A 23,366-nucleotide genomic window follows, 5' to 3' on the forward strand; every position below is an offset into this window, starting at 1 on the left:
GCATTAAATAGCAATCTTCCGGTATGGATCAGGTAAGTACTTAAGGTGCGTGGTATCGTGGTTAGCGCACTCTCAGCCATTCACAGTGGCCACGACAAGATACACTCATGAGTAAATACTAAACAACTACTTACCTAACTATAGATTTTCCGTTAAACGCTGATCGATCGGCAAAGATTATGTCGCTCACAGATACGTCAATTTCCTTCTTTCAGGGACACCGTCGCTCTACAAAATGTTGGGTTCATGGAAAGTGGAAACACACGTGATAAATGCCTTTGTTTTATCTTAACCAAAGGATGTTCACTAGGTATGTAAGTATTAGCAATATTTTTTGCGGCCAGAAGATGCCTCCAATGATCGTATTTCTTAGGTGCAGTACCAACTTATAAATGCTAATATTGGCACAAGTTAACTGCAAAAAGAGAAATAAATACATGCCAATACATACACTCACTAAAGTCACGTGCAATGAAAAAGTTCCACCTGACGTTCCATACGTCACTGGAACTTTTTCATTGCTCGTGAGTGTACCTACTTAATTATCCATCTGTAGCAGAAAGAAAGTGTTCGCTTCTACACCCACTACTCTATGGCACCTGCACGCGCGCCGAACGAACCCCTTTCTTTCTCTCGCGCAGTGTTCCCGCGCGCTGCCCCGCGACCGCACGCGCCATGACAGTTCAGTGACAGCTCGCAGTGACAGTTGACAGTTCTGTGCCGCCATGACGCCCGCGCATGCGCGCTACGCCGCGCTCCTGCTGCTCGCCTTCCTGTCTCCTAGAGCCTGCCAGGATGACTCCTTCGCCAGCTCCTTCCTCTCAGGTATGAGTTTTCCTAAGAGTTTATTGTGGGTTGAACGCTTGTTTAATTTAACTTTGTAGGTATGGGTTATTGGATTTAGCGGTTATATTCAAAACAGATGTAGGTACTTCAAAGATTTTCAATAAATTGCGCTTAATACCTTTATAGTCTTCCAGTGCCAATATTTGGGTCAGATTTCCTGTAATTCTTGCCCTCTTAAAGCCCCTCCAGCGTTTTATAGGTACCTACATAGATAGAAATGACCTAAGCATATTTTCCAGAATTCGTTGAAAGTTCGCAAGTGAGTTGTTGTGAGTTTGTCCGAAGATTTACAGGTTGCGTGTTGAGTAGGTTAGTTGCGGGGGGTCTCCGCCGGTATTCGGACCGGGGCCGCGGGCGGAAGGTCTGTCCCACATTTGAACCTACGTGTGTGTGCGTGTATGTGTGTATGTGTGCGTAAAACATACACTTCTATTCTTGGAGCGTGTGTGTTGCGAAGAAATCGTTAATTACGGTAAACCTTATGAAAAAATCTGGGCTTAGAATTGATGAGAGCATTTTAGAAATGAAAACCGCGTGACCGCAATGAGAAAAATGCCTATTACTTATATTGTTTCCCATTAAAGTTTTAATGTGTAGGTATATTTACCTAATTACCCAGCTAACAATAGAAGACATTAACTACAAGCTAAATCAGCAGAAATAAAGCAGGAACCGGCATGTTTATAAAACTATCTTTCGATTAAGCTGAATCAACTTTCATATGTACTAACAAAATACATCTAATAAAATCGGTCTGGTGCGGTTTTTAGGATCTACAAAGAAACGGATAAATAATAATATCCGCATGTATATACATAAATTAAAACCTAAGTTAATTGAAATACATAAATACTTTTAGGTACATATAAATATTCGTAAATGCCTATTTAGCCAAATCATAAGAAGTTTGATTCTCTACTAATAAAGCTAAACGATCGTTATCGGTCTATCGGCCGGCTCGTGCTATATGGGAGCGGGTAACGGGCCACATAACCCGTTAAAATTATGCGAGGTTTTTTCAACTATATCAAGACCATTTAACACTGAGCCCTGGGCAGGCCAGCTAATCATAGATGGCTAGAGACCAGGCAGAGTTGGCGTTACTGTAAAACGCTAGGTGTTGACTTAACAAATGAGTAGCGTCGCTGTTTGATCGGAAAATTATATGTTTTCATTGAATGTGAGTACGTAGCACTAATATTATGTTTGGGTAGAGTTATCATATCGAAAATGCTATCAAGCAAAATTCTGTCCTACCTAGTTATTGTAAGAATCGTAAACAATTGGTCTATATGTTCTTTTGTAAATAAATAAATCAATGAGAACATGACACAGTAGGCATTGTCTAAATTTAATCGCCACAATAAACATAAATACTTAAATTAAACTGCATAAAACAATCAAGTGTTTTGTTTTTGATTAGATGTGTGACTGCTATTATCTAGTTGATTTAATTGTGTTTGCTACTGATGAAAACACTAAATGACAATGATCACATCACATTCAAAAGATTAGGGAATTTAAGTACTACCTATACCTATACCCGAAAACGGGTTTTTGGGCAGTTTATAATTGATATCGCTTCAAGAAATATAATAGAAGTCAGGAGTAAGATCATTATCTCTCCCTGAAATACGGAAATATAGTTAAGAATGTAAATTTTATTACTTAAGTTAATAGCATAACAAAATAGGTACAATAAGGATAATTGAAACTTTATTTGCCATAGTGACCGAAACTTATACTGCGCGTTTAATTCTTTTGTATGCGCAATCTTGAACCCTACAAGTACGTGTCATAAATTTTAATGTGCAATATAATAATTAATAATATATAAAACACCAGTTATTTATTTTAAGACAATACTTACAATGTTTCTTTATTTTACCAAGTTATAACATAAATTTCTGCTATTTTAATTTAAGGGTAGAGCCGTTCTACATAATCAGTAGGTACATATGGGAATGGAAAGCGACACATGACGACAAATAGTGAAAACGTGCAAACAACTACTAGTTTTAATTAAATGGCGAAACCTGAAAATTGCTAGACTAGATCTCTGCGTGTTAAATACTTAGATTTGTGAAGCGAAAGCTTAGGTACTAGAAAATAATGTCTGTAACTTTAAAGAAAAGCTATTCTGATTTGAATAAAACAAGGAACACACAAGCCTCAACTTTTACAAATAGTGTCACCTCGCATCGCCAACCAAGGTCTTTTCGAATTCAAAATCATATTATAAATGTTGTCAATGAGTGTTTTTTTTTTTAAATTCTACTGCCCTGTGTAAAGAACTAATACCTACTTAAGGTCGATATTGAACCCCTACTCGTCAAGAGATTAACGTGAAAATATAGTTACACTTTGACAATGCTTATCAGTAATCATCAGGCTTTGCGTAACTCCTGTAGTTCACTGCCAAAGCCTGACAACAACTGAAATCACTCACAGAACAGCATGTTACATCGATGAGTGTACACATTTCTCCGTGTAAATAAACCATTCATTTCCTAACTCGATACCTCAATTTCTCTTTTACTTGGATGATGTGATGATTCAACGCCGGTCACAGTCATAACCTGTCGTAATGTTGTCTCGCGGACATCGGCGGGGGTGAGGCGGGGGCGCGCAGCCAGCGGGGAGGGGGGACCCCCCGAGAGGAGAAAGTCACAGTCAGACTATCAGTCGCCGAATACTGGACGACAAATGAAACTGGTTTATTTAATAAGTACGTTTATTTACTTTTCTCTCTCTCTCTCTCTCTCTCAGCCTTCTGTAGTCCACTGTTGGACATAGGCCTCTCCTAATGATCGCCACCCCAAACGGTCACCCGCCATCTGCATCCAGCGGCTTCCCGCTACTTACTTTTAATCCGAGCAATTTATGGCGCAACCCGCGCGAAGCGTGTGAAGCAAAAGTCAATACAACTTGTTTTATACATCTGCAGCTGTGCAGACCTACAAATTTATATATTTGAATGACTTTTCACAAATGTTTATTGATCAATATGCTATGTTTCTTGGATCAAAAACGGTCTAATTTTACTCCTTAACACAAGCCTTCTTGTAAACTGACAGTTCATTCTATGAACTTGGGGGTTACAATTTATTGCAGAGACACCGGCGGCACCCTAAAACAGTAAAGCCTTTTCAGCTGTTCAATTATAAATCTAACGAAATGCGAAACAAGGACACTAATGAAATGTCAAAGTATACTATACTGGCGCCTGCGCAGACGGCTGCTTCCTGAAGTAACTGTCATCGTCCTCACAAGGATGCGGTAGAAAGTACTGACGTGGTGCTCATAATTAGTCGCTGGTGCCCCCGATACCTCCGTGAGTCACCTAGTCTGGGCGCCATGGTGCAACATTCATGTCTGATTCCGTCTATAAGGGTGTTGCAAAAAGGGTATACTAAGCCGAAAGCTACATGTGCAGCATAGTATATCTAAGCCCGAAACTGAAATCAGAATATGGAAATTCGCGAAAAAAAATTTAATATTCCATAGTAAAAAGTCACGTGACCAACAAAGTTTCTATGGAAAATGTTTTTTTTTTTTGCGAATTTTCAAATTCTGATTTCAGTTTCGGGCTTAGATGTACCATGCTCCACATCGGCTTAGTATACCCTTTTTGCAACACCCTGTATAGGTACCATATCATCGACAGGATAGAGTAATTATCTTGAGTCCCCGTAATTCTATAATCTAATCCTTGCCTGAATATGAATATGGTTGTCTTTAAAGTTGTAAAATTAAAACATGCCAAATTGTATCATTATGCAAGTTTGTCATGAGGTTCAACTTAACTAGTAGGTAAATTGTAGACGTAATCCTTGTTATGTTAGTATCTCCTGGGGAAGTGTATAAGATATGAGTCTATTATGTATCTTATATATATTACGGCAACCAGAGATTAACAAAGAAGTGTATTAGTATGTAGGTATATTGCTCTTTTAAAGAACCTTTTGCTTAATCTAATCATCAGTAGTTTGTAAAGATTTATATTCGTCTTGTAAGCATCTAAACGCAACTGTTTTACATTTCCCATACAAAAGACATCAACGCGTAGTGTAAATTCGTATTAAGTGTTTTTTATTATTAAATAGGTAGGGTAACGTAACGTACCTAGGGACATTTTCGACTACCCCAACTTTGAATGAAGCTATCACAGCGTACAACTAAGATATTAATGTGAAATTTTCTTTATTCGGTAGGATATATAATCTATTATCACTAGTATTTGTGCTAAAGCTTTAGCATGGCCAGATTTTATTAAATTAAGATAAAAATAAAAATGCTTGTTTTGGCCCAAGGTACGTTACACGTTTGTACCTTGGGACACTGTTTCCTATAGCTTTGTACTATGGAAAATGCAAACTTCTAACTAACGCCTTATATATCTGTTCTTATTGATTTACTGCATCTCTCTTCTGTCTAGTTTCACTCTGGCACTAATAAGAACAGAGATATAAGGCGTTATTTAGATGTTTGCATTTTCCATAGTACAAAGCCATAGGATACAGTGTCCCAAGGTACAAATTTAATCGTGTCCCAAGGTACAAAAAAGCAATATTTAATAAAATTTAAATATCTTTATTTTTAATTAATAGGAATCTTTCAGATAATTGCCATGTCATAAAATTAAATAACTGAAAAGTTATACGTGACATCCATGTCTTTATTTTGAGCATGCCTCAATGAGATAAAGCAACACAAAAAACTATACAAAAGCTACTTTTGACTCCAAAAAACTTCATATTGTCTTCACCACACACTCGATGCTGGTATGATCACGAGACTCACTAGTTTTGCCAAGCGAGTAAAATACTATGCCTAGGGTAGAATTTTAATGTGTTTATTTAGCCGGTTTTTAAAATACAATCAATGTCCCGAGGTACAAGCGTCCCAAGGTACGTTACGTTACCCTACCAACTTTTTTTATACATAGGTATATTTGTGGTTATAATATGTAGAGGTATAATTAATAGGCAGTTATTAACTGCTATTCCCAAATAACTAATATCTGGTATAAGATGGGTTTTACAATGTCAATATTAAACCACAAAAATAAGCCACAGTTGGATCATATAAAAAACTATTTTAATGTAAGATTAATTGTTATCCCTGCTCTTAGGAACTAATAACACTTACCTGTACAGATAGAGATATCTATGTCAGTCAGTAAAAGGCCAATTAAACCAAAAAGCATTTGAACAAAATCTGTAATGGCGGTGTCTGTTATTAATTCACTTTCAGTCGGCGCGTGCGACACGCAGTCATTCTACTATGTACTTGTACATATATTGTACATCTTATATACCAACTTTGTTGAAAAATCACCCATAACACAAGGTAGTAGAGTGCTAGAGACAGCTGCGTCTAGGCACTGATAGTACTGGGAGATATAGATCTTAGGCAACGGTTCGCAGGAATTTTGAAGATTATGAAAGTTTGTAAAAGTATGAATATTGATTACGTTACATGCTAGTGTTTAGCAGAACCTCTGCTGTTGATTTGAAGTAACACATTCTTAATAGAGGTAGTCATAATTTCATCGAAAGATATTATATAAATGGCGGTCTTTATCACTGGAGATGCTTTAACAATTTTCAAAATCGCGTTTGAAATTTGACATGACCGTCATCAGCAGCTTAGCGTCTATCTTATCAAAATCTGCTGTTCAGCAGTAATGAGCTTAATGCTTATCATTGTTCATTACCACGAAACTCATTAGCACTTCCATCTTCATCATAAACTCAGTGATACATAAAAGAAGGAAGGAAGTAGATACCAAGGAGTCACCACGAAGGTCGCAAACATAAACGGCAGCCTAACTGCTAACAATACTATCAGCTTTCTCGCCAGGTCAACGGCCGGGAAAGCGAACAGCTGACCGGCGCCGGCGCAGCCTCGCTCCTTGCTCATTGGTTGTCTTAGACGCTGCTGATTGGCTGTCGCAAATATGTACTAATGTGATATTTGCAAAACAAATAGGTATAAGTTCATTGATACACCGTGTATCTATGTAATAATGTACAATGTATTTCCATACATTAGGTATTACACTTTAACAAATCGAAGGTATCGGTATCGTGAAAAACTTTTCCCGATAAGACAGATTCAACAATGGTGACATTGTTGAATCGATCCCTCATTTCAATATCTTAAAATATTAGCCACTCAAAATTGCGCATATCATGCATAGGTACTTTTAGCAGCTAAATTTTATGTAAAAAATGCTATAAGTTATGGCTATACTAACAGCAGTCAGTCAGTCTTGAAAACAGCCACAACAACTAAAACAACGCTTTTCCGAAGCATTTACCCATTTAAACTGTGACTGTAGCAAATATAGCTATCGTAAAGGATTTTTATTATTTATCGGTAGCAAGCGATAATCATCAATTGCCATAAACCCATGGTAAAGTTTGTTCGGTACCTTTTACACACGTAGTTAAATCATGCAATGGTTATATTGACTCTAGCCGGTCTCATAATGAAAAACTACTTTCATAATGTATTCTTACCTAGACCTACGTTATACAGAGTTATGCTGAACGACTTTTCCACCACGCCTGGTCCTGTTTGTCCAGATTTTAGCATAATCTCGGCCTTAGGTCTTTGACTCCATCATACAAGTTATTTTATGACGTTCTAACACGAACGTAACTAGTTCTTATGTTGGTATGTTTATGAAGATTACTTAAATTGATGAATATTATAAAGGAATATTCTGGGCTGTCACTGTGATATAAAAAGGTTAATTAAGTAAGTATAGTGCCACAAACTTATCTGTTCCGGTGAGAGCGAACTAAATTGGTCCATACCTCATTACTTACTAAATGAATTTCATATTGACATAGATTATATGGACCAATTTAGTTCGCTCTCACCGGAACAGATAAGTTTGTGGCACTATACTTATAAATTCATTGGTTATTGACTGAACTCATTACACAATCGTACAATGGACTTAAACTCTATAGATAGATAAAGCACTTCAGATCGCACATTCAAATTAATAAGTACGATTTCTCAAAAGCATGAGATACGGAGTATACTTTAATATTATTTTGGCATGTGCGTTTTAATGTAATTATCTTAACACGCGATGTACGATGTACCTACAATTGTACAATGTACATACACGTCACATTAAACAGTGCACATGAAAAACCTGCATAATTTTTATTAACATATTTTAGTACCTACTTATCTACTCTTATATCATGTTATGTATGATCTATGTAATCTTTCGCCTTTGGTTGGTGACAAAACAGAACTTTCTCTTTGTCATCAAAAAGCGGATTGAATAAGATTTAACATTACATTCATATGTCGCACGTGTTTTAATAGATATGTACCTAACTATACTTGCATGTTTGGTTGTTAAACATAAAAGTTCATTACTTACCTTCTTCCTCCTTCCGGTAAAATTAAGGTTTACCTATGCAAGAAAGTATGCTTATAATGATTAATTAGTACCTATAGTATACACTCGGGTGTATTTCACTCGCTATCAGTTTTCAGTATACAGCTTTTATTTTTATTGGTCTCCATCTATGCTGGCAGTTTTTATATAAATGCTTATTAATTTACGAATATTATAGATCATTTACGTATTTAAGTAAATATAACGTAGGTATAACCGGGCGCTTTACGGCTGAACACAGGCGTCTTAAGCATAATAGTTTCTGAAGAAGCCTGAAACATTAGTATGTACTTTCGTTTTCGGCTCCGCTGGTCGATTTCTCCGCGTTAGGTCATCCGCTAACGGGACCACTGCGCCCGCGCAGACGCGAGCTGGAGGGAACTAGCTTACCGGCTTATTGTTACCACCTGTACAGATTATTGTCTCTGTGTATTGGTACTTAGTGTATAAAATGTAACTCCCTTATTCATAGAAACGTTTTACCTATTGAACTATTTTGTCTCTGTCTGTCAAATTTTAAATAGCTAATACGTCCTCTAACTTTTCTATGAAGCAATATAGGTACTTACTGCCGTTTTCATAAATAGTGGGGTTTACACGTTAAGAGATTTGCTCTAATGAAAATACAGCATGTTCCAATACTTCCAATACGAATAGCTCAGGTGTGTAATTCTTTTAAGTATTTTGTGAGTAACGAGATTTATTTATTTATTTATTTTATTTTATTTTATTCAACAGACAACTAAAGGTCTAGGTATATTTGTTACAATGTACTTAGCCTATGTTAGTATCTATATTCTAGATTTAACACCTTGTTATACCTATCTAGAGCAGTGTTTTTCAACCTGTGGGTCGCGACCCCCTGGGGGGTCGCGAAGCTTCTGTAGGGGGGTCGCCAAAGGGTGAAAAACTGAGAACTTTAGTAAAAAAACAATAAAGACAATTAGTATTAATTTATTAACAAAGACTCTTACTTTAAAAATACTTTAACTTAAAATTTTGAGCTGAGCTTGTTTTTTATTAATTAAATTATCTCATCGTGGATCTGTTTTAGTACAATAGAATACATCCACACAGTAAGGAAGATTACACAGAAGACCGAAGAGTATAATCAGCCTCTGCATCTAGCCTTTGTGGACGATGAAAACGCCTTCAACTCCATCGAGACATGGGCAACTTTGGAAGCATTGCAGAGACTTCAAATCGACTGGCGCTATATCGAGGAGTTGAGGAGTCTGTACGATGCCGCTGGACATGGCTTATGTATAAATGGCGAGTACACGTCACACCTCCGCTTCGCGGACGACATCGTTATTACGGCAGAATCTCTGCAGGAACTCAGCTGGATGCTAAGTGGCCTAAATGCTGCTTCTCGACGTGTAGGCCTCGGTATGAACTTGGACAAAACGAAAGTCATGTACAATGCTCACATCAAACCGGAGCCGGTCGCCGTTGGTGAGGCAACACTCGAAGTTGTGCAAGAATATGTCTACCTCGGGCAGACTATTCGGCTAGGCAGAAGCAACTTCGACAAGGAGGCTGCAAGGCGCATCCAACTGGGTTGGGCTGCATTCGGAAAACTTCGTCAGCACGTATTCTTTGGCCATCCCTCAGAGCTTGAAGACTAAAGATTTCAACCAGTGCGTCCTGCCAGTGATGATGTATGGTGCAGAGACGTGGGCACTGACGGTAGGACTGGTCCACCGATTTAAAGTCGCTCAGCGTGCTATGGTGAGAGCTATGCTTGGGGTTTCTCTGATAAATCGTATCAGAAATGAGGTTTTCCGTCAGTCAGAGAATTAAGATTAGTGACATAGCTGTCAAAATATGCAAGCTGAAGTGGTAGTGTGCTGGTCATATCTGCCGAAGAACCGATTAACATTGGAGTAAACGAGTTCTCGAGTAGAGACCACGAATAGGCAAACATAGTGTGGAAGGCCTTCCTGCCTGGTTCAAAGACGACGACCACAAGTATTTATGTCTTGTAAAGCCAGGTATTTTGACTTTTTATTTTCATTTCACCATTGAAAACTTTTATTCAAGATATTTAAATGCTCAAAAAAGTCAAAAAGAAAAAGCTAATTTCGAAAAAGAAACTTCGGTGTAATTGTAAAATAATGTGTTTTTAAACCCGATAAGTACGTATACTACTTCGAATCCTAATCATGGAGACCATAAATACGTCGTATGGAATGAATATTGGGAATACTGTAACAGTATACACATACATACATGATAAAAAACCGAAAGGGTCAAGGGGGTCGCGAAATATATTTTTTATACCAGGGGGGTCGCGTCATGAAAAAGGTTGAAAAACACTGATCTAGAGTATTAACAAACGTATTTATAAATATCTATTTTTAGATCGCGACAAAGAAGCTTAATACTCAAAATGCATCGTCATCATCACTGTCACTCAAAAAGAAGAAGGTCGCGTCAATATTATACACCTATTGTATGCAGTAACTTATTGACTAGCTAAACGTAAACCCGAAAAAGATAACCACAATTGACGTCGCCACCGCCGCCGCCGCCGCGCGCGCCGCTCACTCTATTTTCCTTTCATTTGGCCGCTGGCAGGAAGTGTGTCAGTGGGGTGAGGTCATCTCGGAGGGGGCATGTGTGAAGACGGGGGGAGGGGTATAACGGCACTCGCGGCTTAGGAGCCCGCGTGGAATGTGGGCAACAACAGGTTAGCTTTTTTTGAGGGAATGCGTGGATGATTGGGATTGAGTGAGATGGATAGAGATAAAGAATCCGTAATCTACTGCACGGATTTTCTTGAAATTTATACTTATCACCCTGGGTTTATACAAATGCTATATACTTTTTATGTCTCAATTCCCATGGGAAAACGTTTTAAGGCGAATTCTAAGATTCACTGTAATCGGGGAACCTATAATTGGTTTTCTTCTTCTAGTGCCGTCTACTGGTGAAGGTCGGCAATCATCCTGCTTATTTTCGTCTTGGAGGCTTAGGAATTAGTTCTCTACTATCTAATAAGTTAATACTGATGAGATGATTGTTACCACCCATAAGTACTCTATCTACTAAATATCTCTTTGGCCTGCCTCTGTACAAGCGCTATTCTTGCGTCAAATAAAGAATATTAACTATAACTTATATACTTAACTATGAAACTGGTGCGGCGGCGGCGGCGGCAGAAGACTCGTAAAGTAATTCGATGATCAATAATCACATTAAATGACGTGAGTGAGCGCGGTGGCGACGTCGTGACGACCGTTACGTCGACGCATTCCGAGATGCCACGGAGATCAGGTTGGCACCCATCAGACTACAAACTTAAGCCTCAATTATAAGGCTAAATTTAAAAAATAAGGCTTCTTTAGGCACTACCTACTGAATAATTACTGACAGATATAAATACACTTTTAACCCCCAATCAGCCATGGATAGGATATAAATATGCATCCAGTTAAAAACAACGGGGGCTTTGTTTCGCCCTGTAGTCCCTTAAGTTACAACCACGAAAACCAATGAAATAAATTATCGAATTGGGAGATAAAACACTACGTTATAAGTAAAAAATCAAAGTCAAGGGTATTTATATTCATCATAACTAAGTAGTTATATTTTTTTCTGATGAACGTATGGAGGAGGGTAATGTTTTTTTACAAACTTCTCCGTACGAAGTGTACGAACATAAAATAACGACTGTACTCGTACTTCTGTGGTACGGAGAAGGGGCTCTTGTTGTCGTAAAAACATACTTTATTATGAGAGCTGCCTATCCTAGACAGGGTCGAACCGTATGGTCCAGCGCGTCTAGCGCCAATGCCATGCGTCTGCGAGCAGTGACCGGGTCGTAACGGGTCGGCGCCACCTGATTCCGATTACAACTGTAATCACTGATGTCAAGTGTAATCACTGATCTCAAGTGTAATCACTAATGTCAAGTGTAATCACTAATCCCAAATATAATCATTAATTAAAGGGTAATCGGACCACTCAATTTGGTAATTGATATGTCCCTGATTGAAGATAGGAAGACGTTTGGGTTTATTGTTTAATTTATAGAGTTAATTTAACTTATTGCTAGTAACACTCTCTTCTTCTTCTTTGGGTACCATCTCCTATCGGAGGTCGGCAATCATCTGGCTTATTCTTTCCTTCGAGACTGCTGCTCGGAACAAGGTACCTGTTAGGTAATTATTGTGAGTTCATATTTACTAAAGTTAATATGATTAGCCTTTTCCAGCAAGTTCCCATTGATGTTAGCGTTGTGGCTGCGTTTTGAAAGATGTAAATTAAAACTCCCCCGTCATTGCACTCATAGTACATCCTATATACCTAGTAGACCCATAAACTAAACATCTAACCAATTCACTCCCTGCAGGTCTTCATGATACCCTCCTGAACTAAACAGATAACCCCCTCTCCCCTAATTCTTCCAGACACGCTAGCTAAACTCATCAAGTCAATAATCTAAGTTCTTCCTCTTTCTCTCCCTTCAGGCTTCCTAAACACCCCCGCCAATCAATGGAACTTTTCTCTGCGAGAGTTCTCAAACACGGAATCTATTTCCTCTCTCATCTAACCCTCCCTTTCCCTCCTAGACACATCTACATAATTATCTAACCCTACCTGTCTCCCGCAGGTCTCCTATACACACCTAGACAACAAAACCTTTATTTCGCCCTCAGGTCTACTAGACACACCTAAACATCAAACCCTCTTCCCCGCAGGTCTACTAGACACGCTAGACACCCAAGTGGACGCCAAGAACTGCCCCGGCGTGTGCATGCACGCACTGGCCACGCTGATCTGCCCGCAGGTGCTCGACGACGTGGAGTGCCCCAACCCCTCCATGAAGTGCTGTGCTGATGAGCCGCCAGGTGGGTGAAGAATAGTGGGGCGTAATCAACCCGCATAGGTCGTATTTAAGACGTGACAAAAGATGTCGCCCTTGAGGCTGCGCGATGTGAGTGAGCGCGATGCAAAACCTTTGTCACGTCTTGCACTTCATTATTTCAGTACCGAGTTAAGCTATTGGACAAAAAAAACTTGCGACGGTTACGTTAAGTATTTCATAAATGACAGAAAATAAAATATCCTCAAAAGACTGCATCAGTGTACACTCTCAACAATGATGAGTTACCCAACTACTTTTGTATACATTGGTCCTCACCCCACAAACTAATCAGACAGTTTTATCGCTGTTTATAATTATTCTGTTTTATCTGATCAAGTCTTTTATTACTCTTGTAAAAAGCTAAAATCGTTATATCGCCCATACAAAAGACATCAACGCGTAGTGTAAGTTCTTAATATTAATATAATTATGTGTTTTAATTAAGTACTACCTATTGTTAACCATTGAATTGTAACTTGTAATCAGTGCTGTAAAATGCCCAATAAATCTGTCGAGTACTATTCTAAACACCTACTTAGCGTAATTTAAACTTAATAGTGTTAATACAGTTGCTAAAATGCTTAAAATTCCTAATAAAGTAAAAAATTAAATAAGTAAATATAAAATCAAATATCCTCTACCACTAAACGTAAGCGTCTACCTATCATACGTATCGCACCAAACGGATTTTCAGAATGTAGATGAGTAGACGCACTTGTGTGAATTTCTATACAATGAATACAGAATGCGATGCATCTGTTGCCTACGATGCCGAAGCGCTCACGCTTACCTTACAAGTTATCTGTAATACGAAGTACTTACCTATAACATTTATTCTCCCTCCCTCACTAACCCCCCCCTGTTTCCCCCTTCCCAGGCAACGAGACGCTCCCGACGACTCGCAAGCCGCCGACCACGCGCTACACCACCACGCCGGAGCCAGACGACGACGATGATGAGGAGGAGACCACGCCGCGCCCGCCGCCGCCGCGACCGGAGAAACACAAAGACAGTGGTAATTGTTAGGTACCGGTGTACTGTTGCACTGTTGCAGAGATGATGGGGTAGTGATGTTGGAGCTTTCTGCGTAGGTAGTCAAGGAATTGGGGTTGTTGAGGAAGTAGGGATAGCATACCAAATTGGGTGTGAAACTTCAGCTTGAATGTACCTACCTACTGAGTGGTAACCGACATGATTTGTAGAGCTCTCTGCTTACTTTTCATTACGCTGTATTGTGTACTGACTGACGTAATATAGGTTGGGCATTTGATCAAAAAGCCGCCAATGTAGATACTCGAGTAACAGTAGCCCTTTTTGCACGTATCTATAATTTCTACTCTAGTCACTCTGCAATTTGAATTATTGAGCCTTTTCAAAAAAGTTAAACTAGCGTTACCAAATTCCTCGTCTCTGAACCCCATTTCAATTCGTGGGTCTTTTCTACCACCTACTTAGCGTCCGGCAATCCCACGTCTCTTATTGACAAACATCTGCTAAACCGCTTAACCAACCTCTCTTCCAGGCAACATAGGCTGCCCCGGAGTCTGCGTAGAAGACCGCATCGCTCGCTACTGCGAGGCCTACCTTCCGTCGGAGCGGCTGTGCGCGGCCGGCATGCGCTGCTGTGTGGCGCGCGACGCCTACTCCGAGAGCAGCGAGCTGGTGGTGCCCAATGAGAAGACCACTAAGAAGCCCAGCACTGCGGTAAGGGTTCCTGGCACTACGTTAAGTGTTTAGGAATACTGTTCTGTTCTACTGTTTTAAAGACCAGCAACCGCCATATGGTTTGTTATCGAAGTAGATAAAGTAAAAGTAAACGGCACTATATCGCGATTCATCATAAATACGGGGCTGTGATTGGTGGAGAGAGCATTAAACGCGCGCGCCGCTGAGTTGAAAGACTAAGATGGCGGAATGACTTGAATTAGTTGGCTTATTGGCCGGAAGAGACGCAGGACTGGGATCCGTGGACATCATAAGGAACTTTTACCTAAAAGTACGACACAATACGATAGGCTACTGGAATATGCTACAGTTTTGTGTGTTTCTTTAGCACCGCGAAAATTTTTACTGTGTTACATCGGGCCCTTTCCAAAAATTCATTTTTTTCTAGAAGTACCTATATAGCAACTTCTTAACCAAGTCATCCGCATATTGGCACACTAATAAAAAACCTCTTCTTCCACTTCCAGCTAACAACGACCTCCCAGCCGCCACCAAAAGGAGGCAAGCCACACAAGTGCCGCGGCGACTGCATCAGCGGCCTGTTCGCGTTGCTCTGTGACCATGTGGATGAGAGCGCCACCTGCCCCGGGGAAGGCACGTGTTGTGTGCACGACGCGCCGCCGGGCAAGACTGAACCCACTACCACGACGACGCCGAGGCCTACCACTCCGGTAAGTTATTTGGGGAGCCTTGTGTAGCATGTAGAGATTGTACTTAAGTGAATGTTAGTAAAAGATGAAGAGGAGAGTTAGCTTTGTCAGAAGCTATATCTAGATATCAATCCATCAATAATTCCAAGATCGCTAAGGATTATGGTAGAAAGAGACAAGATTTCTGCATCTGCTTCGATTTTAAACAGCAGCTGTGATAATCTCCAAATTCGTATCACTTAGCTTCGCCAGATTCATTTGCACCCTCTTTATAAGGCCACCCACTAATCATGTTTTGCCCATCCCACTCCCCAGCCGCCGCTGCCGCGCTGCCCAGGCTACTGTCTGCTTACTATCTATAAGGGTCCCACCCTGCCCTGGTTGAGTTGTTACACTCAGCGCATTGAGGCTTATTGTTGACTCTACATCCTGTGATTTCTAAAGAATTCCTCATCGTCTGATATATTTTATCTACCTGTACTAATCAAGATTCTTCCATTACTTCCGCAGCCGCCGCTCCCCCGCTGCCCCGGCTACTGTCTGCTCAACATCATGGCGGCGTTCTGCGAGCGGCCGGCCGTGCTGCTGTCGCACACGCACTGCAAGCTCAGCGGCTCCGTGTGCTGTGACAACACCAGGTATGAGGACAGGGATAGCGGGCATTATATTATTGACAGACGAAAATTCAGGGACGTCATAAAGAGAAGCGAAATTTGGGAAACACTGCTCCAACCGACCTAACCATGACTTCATTAGAATAACCCTATAGCGACTTTTCAAGCTATTTTGAGCAGAACGAAGACATAGGATAGGTAATCCTCATCATCAGCCAATTGTTGTCCATCGCTGCTTCTCCAGGCGCGCCAGGACATTCTGACCTCGATCTTCCACATCCACCTGTGACGTACTACCACTCACTTTTCGACCATGGCTGAGGAATGGCTAGATAAAGGGATAGGGATTGAGTTCTGTAACTATGTTCATTCAAACGTGTGTATAAGGGATCTCCTTAGCAGGCTTCACTTCTATATTCACAAAATAATCCCACAACTTTACTCTCTACTCCGCAGGGTGCAACGCCGTACGACCCCGCGCCCCACGACGACCCCGCGTCCCACCACGCCGGCGCCCACCAGCCCCGCGCCCGCAGACCCGCGTCCCGACTGTCCCGGCTCCTGTATCGTGTCGCTGCTGTCTTTCACTTGCTTCCGTGAGTAACTTAACCTTAACTTAACCAGTAAACCAGACACAATTGGAATTGTGTTGTGTTGAAAGGTTCCGCGCTTAGGCGTACCAAAGGCTCATGGTATGGTTAAGAATCTAAAGAAGAATAGAAGCTCGATGTCTCTAATTGAGAATCACCTAATAAACTAATGGAAACCTTCGAGCATTGATAATGTTGGTGTCTGGACAATTTGACTTCCAATTAGTGTCACCTATTGAAGGCGAAGGCTTGTAGAACCTCAATGCGTCAATGCCTTCCTCATCTATCGCCTATCACCCCTATATCGTCGGTCTAGCTGACCAGAACACATCTCACTTGCCCGCTATACGCTTGCTCGCTCTTGAGTCGTGCTCGTGGTCTTCACTCAAGAACTCATTTACACCACCGGTCATCGTATCCTAATACAGAAGCCTAACCATGATAAACACCCAACTGTTCCCCCTTCCACAGGCAACGCCGAAATGACGGACGTGTTCAAGTGCAAAAAAGCCGGCACCCAGTGCTGCGCACCCAAGTCCCGCATCCAGGAGGCGCTGGGAGTGAGACCCGACGCGCGCAACGACACCGCCGCGCTCAGCACCGCCGGCTACGCGCAGTATACCACGCCAGTGCCGCATACCACGCCAGGGGATTATAGTGAGTGGTATCTTTTAATATGAGCTAAGCGAAGCGCACGGGTCACTTTCTGCTGTCAGCCGACTCGCCAGCTAAGTAAAAGTAGGGCTTGCAGGGATTTAGGGCTGGTAAAGTTAGACACTCGGCTCTAGCAGAGACAATGGTCAGTGGTATATTTTAATACGAGCTAAGCGAAGCGCAAGTGCCCTACCTACGGTCAGCCGACTCGCCAGCTAAGTAAAATTGTAGGGATTTAGGGCTGGTAAGGTTAGACACTCAGCCCTACCAGAGTCTATCCCACTTCTGATTCCCGACGCCCAAGTCGCGCATCCAGGAGGCGCTGGGCGTGCGCCCCGAGCAGCGCAACGACACCGCCGCGCTCAGCACCGCCGGCTACGCGCAGTATACCACGCCAGTACCGCATACCACGCCAGGAGATTATACAATACAATACAATACAATACAATACAATACAATACAATACAATACAATAATCTTTATTTGCACACCATAAAAAAACTTAAATCTAACTTAAATAACAGAGATGCACAAATGGCGGTCTTATCGCTAAAAGCGATCTCTTCCAGACAACCGTTGTAAGAAAAGAACTAAACATAGAAAAGGGCATTTACAAGGTGTATTTACAAATAATATTTTAAAAAGAAAAATACATATCCAAATAACATTGATACTTACTAACTATTATTAATTAAATACTCATATAAATACATAAATAAATAAATATATAATATATATATATATATTATATACATATATAGTATGGATAAATATACAATATACCTATATCAGCTCAAAGTACGCTTAATACAACAAAAAATATATTAGATAAATAGAATTTAACATAGATTAATAAAATAATATAACTATTTATTCTTGAAGATAATGGTTTTTTACCATGCGTTTGAAAGATGCAGGTGATGGGGCTTGCCTTATGTTCAAGGGGAGAGCGTTCCAAAGATGGATGGCTTGGACAGTAAAAGAGTTTGAGTAAAAACTGGTTGTATGGGACGGAATATTTATTCGCAGGTTTTCATTGGAACGCAGATTTCTATTGTGAGTCGTGAAACGAAACTCAAAACGTTCCTTAAGATATGCAGGTGAAGATGGGTTAAACAGTATCGAATAAAGCAGAGAGAGAATATGGGTATTCCGGCGAAGGCGAATAGGGAGCCACTTGAGTTTGCGACGAAATTCAGAAACATGGTCATATTTGCGCAAACCATATATGAACCGAATGCAGAAGTTTTGTAGTCTCTCAAGTTTATTGAGTTGCTCCTCGGTTAAATCAATATAGCAACTGTCGGCATAATCAAGAATAGGGAGAAGGAGAGATTGTGCGTGGTGTCTTTATGCGATTATAGTGAGTGGTGTCTTTTAATACGAGCTAAGCGAAGCGCACGGGGACTATTTACCGTCAGCCGACTCATCAGGGATTTAGGGCTGGTAAGGTTAGACACTCGGCCCTACAAGACACCCTATCCCACTTCTGTTTCTGGGGCCCAAGTCGTGGAACGATACCTCCGCCGGCTACGCGCAGTATACGACCCCTGTGCCGCATACGACGCCTGGCGGGGACTATAGTGAGTGGATTATAGTCAAATTTACGAAACCAGTTATGTATCTAGTTTCACAAACACACACACATCCACAATCCACTGTAGTCACGGTCGTGTTGGAGGTATTTACTGAAAGTAGTAGATAACAGTATGATGAACGAAAAAGAGTAGTAGGTATATGGCTTGCCCTTGCCCTTATTTAATGTACCTGTTTGTTGTGTTGATAAGACGTGGTTTAAAAGAGTTTTATTATAAAGTTAGGTATTAAGATTATGCATCTTTACTAATTCTATGTAATATCTGTTTCAGCTCCGTACGACCCTCCAAACTACGCATCTACGATGAGGATACCGGAGAAATACAACAAATACGTCTGCGGAGTTAAAGGTGACCACTTATATTCAAATATCAATTGCCTACTTATCTAGTGCTATGCCTGGAGATGATAAATATGTCGGAGTTTTTAGCTTAGTGATGACTGTGTTTACCTATATTGCACAAAAACAATTCAGCAAAAGCTGCTCTTCCCAACGAACGCCTTAGCATTAGCCTTCAACTGAAACACACTGTGCAGCTGTCGTAAGAACCACCATCGACACATTTCAATAAAATAATGCTTTTAGCAACTAACTATTTACTTATAGGTACCTACGAAGAAAAAATGGCAGCTGAACCAACTAATTAGAACTGGGGAATTAAGCATAGTCCCCTAAGGCGCCATCTGTAAGTAACTTTTAGTTTTTCTCTCCATTACTAACTTCATCCCCTCCCCAGGCACGTCATCCCGCGGCGCGCGAGTGATGGGCGGCGCGGACGGCGCGCGCGGCGAGTGGTGCTGGCAGGTGGCGCTCATCAACTCACTGAACCAGTACCTGTGCGGAGCTGCGCTGATAGGCACCCAGTGGGTGTTGACCGCTGCGCACTGTGTTACTAAGTGAGTGATCGTCACTATCATCTTCGGCCTAAGTCCTCAAGGGTGCACGAATGAAGCCTCCTAATGTGAAGGATCACTGGTACCTTATTTACGTCCGACGCACCCTTGGAAGACAGCGATGCTTATTACATTTGATCTGACATCCTTACACCAGCGTGACAAACCCTCTTCTAGCTCTAGTATTTGTCGCCGACCTGTTCAATAAAGAAAATAAATATGCGATTGCGCTGATTAGGCACCCATTCCTAACAAAGTCTTTATGAATCATGTTGGGGTCACCAGTGCGGAGATGCTAAGATGTTGGCTCATCCCCAATGAAAAGAGTCCTCTGACTTGGAGGTTGCGCGCCATGATGGGGCTTTAACGACACCTTCTCAATGTCTTAATTTATTTCCATCCCTTACAAAAACACACTCAATCACCCATTAAAACCTAATCTCTCCCCCCATTCTTCCAGCATCGTCCGTTCAGGCGACGCGATCTACGTCCGCGTCGGCGACCACGACCTGACGCGCAAGTACGGCTCCCCCGGCGCGCAGACGCTGCGGGTCGCCACCACCTACATACACCACAACCATAACAGCCAGACGCTGGATAACGATATTGCGTTGTTGAAGCTGCATGGGAAGGCTGAGCTGAAAGAAGGTTTGTGGTTTTGGTTGTAGTTTTATTATTAGAGTTGAGTATTCCTGTGTACTGTACTGTGTCTAAGCGATATCTTAGATTGGATGAAGAGGTGCCAGATTCTGCTAGATTTAATTGACAAGCCTACAGCTTACAATCAGCAGACGTTGGATCATAAAATAGGGCATTTATCCATACTCCATACAATCTGTAGCTGAAACTGAAATAAATATAGGCCTATCTACAGGATACATACAAAACCCTGTATAGTAGACCACTGTCAATACATTACATACTTTCATTTCAATTTGAAAAGAGTTCCTATATTATAAAGCTCTACCTCAGCGCACACAATCCTCCAACCCTACCGCGTATTCTAGAACATTCCTCTCTGCTTCCAGGAGTCTGCCTGGTGTGTCTGCCGGCGCGCGGGGTGTCCCACGCCGCCGGCAAGCGATGCACCGTCACCGGGTACGGGTACATGGGAGAGAGTGAGTATTACATGTTTATACTACGCTTAAGGTAGGCACTAGTTCACAGTAGAAGTTAGTCATAACTCTGAAGTTATCTACGATGATTGTTAGATGACAATGCTGAAAGTGTGACGACATGTTTTACGTTTACTACACTCATCCTAGCCTACGTATAAATCTTGTTTGTTTCCATAGTAGTCGGAAGTCACGTTAAAATATCTTAAGCAGGTATAGAGGTAGGTATCTAGTTAATGTAGTGGTGTAACGAATGTAACGATACGGTCTAGACTTTCAATCCTGTATGGATTCGGATTAGCATATCATGCTATGTTTATTTATTTATTTAATTCTTTATTGCACAAATATATAATAAATGCACAAAAGGTGGGCTTAATGCTAAGAGCATTTTTTACCAGCCAACCTACATGAGGTACATACGTAGGTACAGTACGAGCCTACGAGGAGTACTATGTAGCATCCGTATTTTTATTCCGTAATTCCCACGGGAAACCTTTTTAAGGCGAAGCGAACCTCGCGGGACCAGCTAGTAATGTATAATTTCTCTCCCCCACAGCCGGTCCCATCCCCCTGCGAGTGCGTGAGGCCGAGCTGCCCATCGTGAGCGACGCCGAGTGCATCCGCAAGGTGAACGCCGTCACGGAGAAGATCTTCATCCTGCCAGCCAGCTCCTTCTGCGCGGGCGGGGAGGAGGGGAATGATGCGTGCCAGGTATGTCCACCAATGAGAGGATAGAGGTAATGTTGCTGCATGAGTGCACCAATGGGAGGTAAGATGTAGCGCTTCATCGAAGTTATAGGCGAATAGCGGCTGATTTAGGCCGGTCATGACTCATCTCATGATGTATTTCATCCGCCATTTCTTCCATTCCATTACCTAGGTACGTTCTGCAATTTGTCCAAATTACATAAACCGGTATTCATCAGGAATTGCTGCTTAGGTACTATAGTTGTCCAACATACCCAAACTATTTACGAATAGTGATTTGGCCGAATACCGAATATTCGGCCGGCGCTCTCAGCCGAATACCGAATATTCGGCCACCGAATATTCGGCAGGTGATCTAGTATAATTCAATAAGTTGATGTTTTATTTAAAGAGTGTTCTTCTTAATCTTAAGGCAGATCCGTACAACTGGTGGTCAACCAACTCGAATCAGTAGCCAAACCTTATATATTTTGTTAAAAATACCTACCCGTGTCTCAGTTGCAGGTATTGTATATTTTATGAAGAAAAGCGCAATCGTCGCAAGCACGATTTGTATTAAGGTTTTCGCAATTAATTGTTGTTTGATAGTTAAATGTTTCGATTAAATTGTTTTTTTTATTCCCTTTTGTATGATATTTGCTACTTTTTTAAGTATTCGGTATTCGGCCGAATACTACTTACTATTCGGCCGAATACCGAATAGTGAAAAAAGTGGCCGAATAGGCCGAATACCGAATACTTGCCGAATATTCGTGGCATCTCTAACCCAAACATAATGCTTCAACGATTTTAATTCGATTGCCGGACTTCTTAAAGTAGAGCAAGTTTGTAGTGGGATGTGGCTCTCGCGACCCTTAAAACATAATCATAGCCAATGGCCACTAGACTTTTTAGGCGTTAAATCCTGGACCCTTCAGCATTTATAATAAATTTATTTATTCGAAGTATAAGGTGATTACAGTAAAGTTGTTATGGCTAGGATTAGGATGAAAATACATCATTGGTAGACTGTTGCCGTAGCGTCTGCTCTCATAGCTAGGCTATAGAATAGCCTGTATTAATGAGAAGCAGGCCCCTGACTTAAATAGTTTAGGTAGTTACAGTGCACTGTAACTGTACACTGCAGTGTTGAAAAAATAATAATATTTTGATTACTTTTATTACAGTTATTGTAAATACATAGCCTAGTAAATTTTTTGTGAAATACATTTACTTACATCTTATTAGTACCTATATTATATAAGTAGGTATAGGTATGTTTTATGTGTGAGCATTAAACCCCATTCTACTTACCTCAGCATACACCTACAGTTAACCCCACTTTCCCCCCCAGGGCGACGGCGGCGGCCCGCTGGTCTGCCAAGACGACGGGTTCTACGAGCTGGCGGGTCTCGTCTCCTGGGGCTTCGGCTGCGGCCGCCAGGACGTGCCCGGCGTGTATGTCAAGGTGTCCGCCTTCATCGGATGGATCAACCAGATTATTTCGGTCAATAATCTATAGGAGCATGGTGGGATGGGTAACGGGATTGGTGAGATGAAAATGTAGAGTGACGTTCGCATGGGCGTTTATACAACGTCCGATAAAAATCATTCACTTAGAAAAGTGTTAGAAAAGTTGTTGACTAGTAAATATGTTCGCAAGTTTTTTATCGAACACTATGTTAAT

The 23,366-nt window shown here is 41.1% G+C and overlaps 1 protein-coding gene across 1 annotated transcript; it reads left to right on the plus strand.

Annotated features, from left to right (window-relative positions):
* The first annotated feature begins 628 nt into the window (after positions 1-628).
* LOC105387637 (protein masquerade) lies at positions 629-23,366 on the plus strand. Its single transcript, XM_048622206.1, has 14 exons — positions 629-825; positions 12,985-13,134; positions 14,029-14,166; positions 14,674-14,855; positions 15,344-15,547; positions 16,016-16,157; positions 16,617-16,736; positions 17,202-17,387; positions 19,253-19,330; positions 19,718-19,877; positions 20,335-20,522; positions 20,903-20,992; positions 21,549-21,703; positions 23,034-23,366. Exons 1-14 carry the CDS (start codon positions 726-728, stop codon positions 23,199-23,201), a joined length of 2,061 nt encoding a protein of 686 aa, XP_048478163.1. The 5' UTR covers positions 629-725; the 3' UTR covers positions 23,202-23,366.

The sequence above is a fragment of the Plutella xylostella genome, chromosome 7, assembly GCF_932276165.1.
Source record: "Plutella xylostella chromosome 7, ilPluXylo3.1, whole genome shotgun sequence".
NCBI lineage: Eukaryota > Metazoa > Arthropoda > Insecta > Lepidoptera > Plutellidae > Plutella > Plutella xylostella.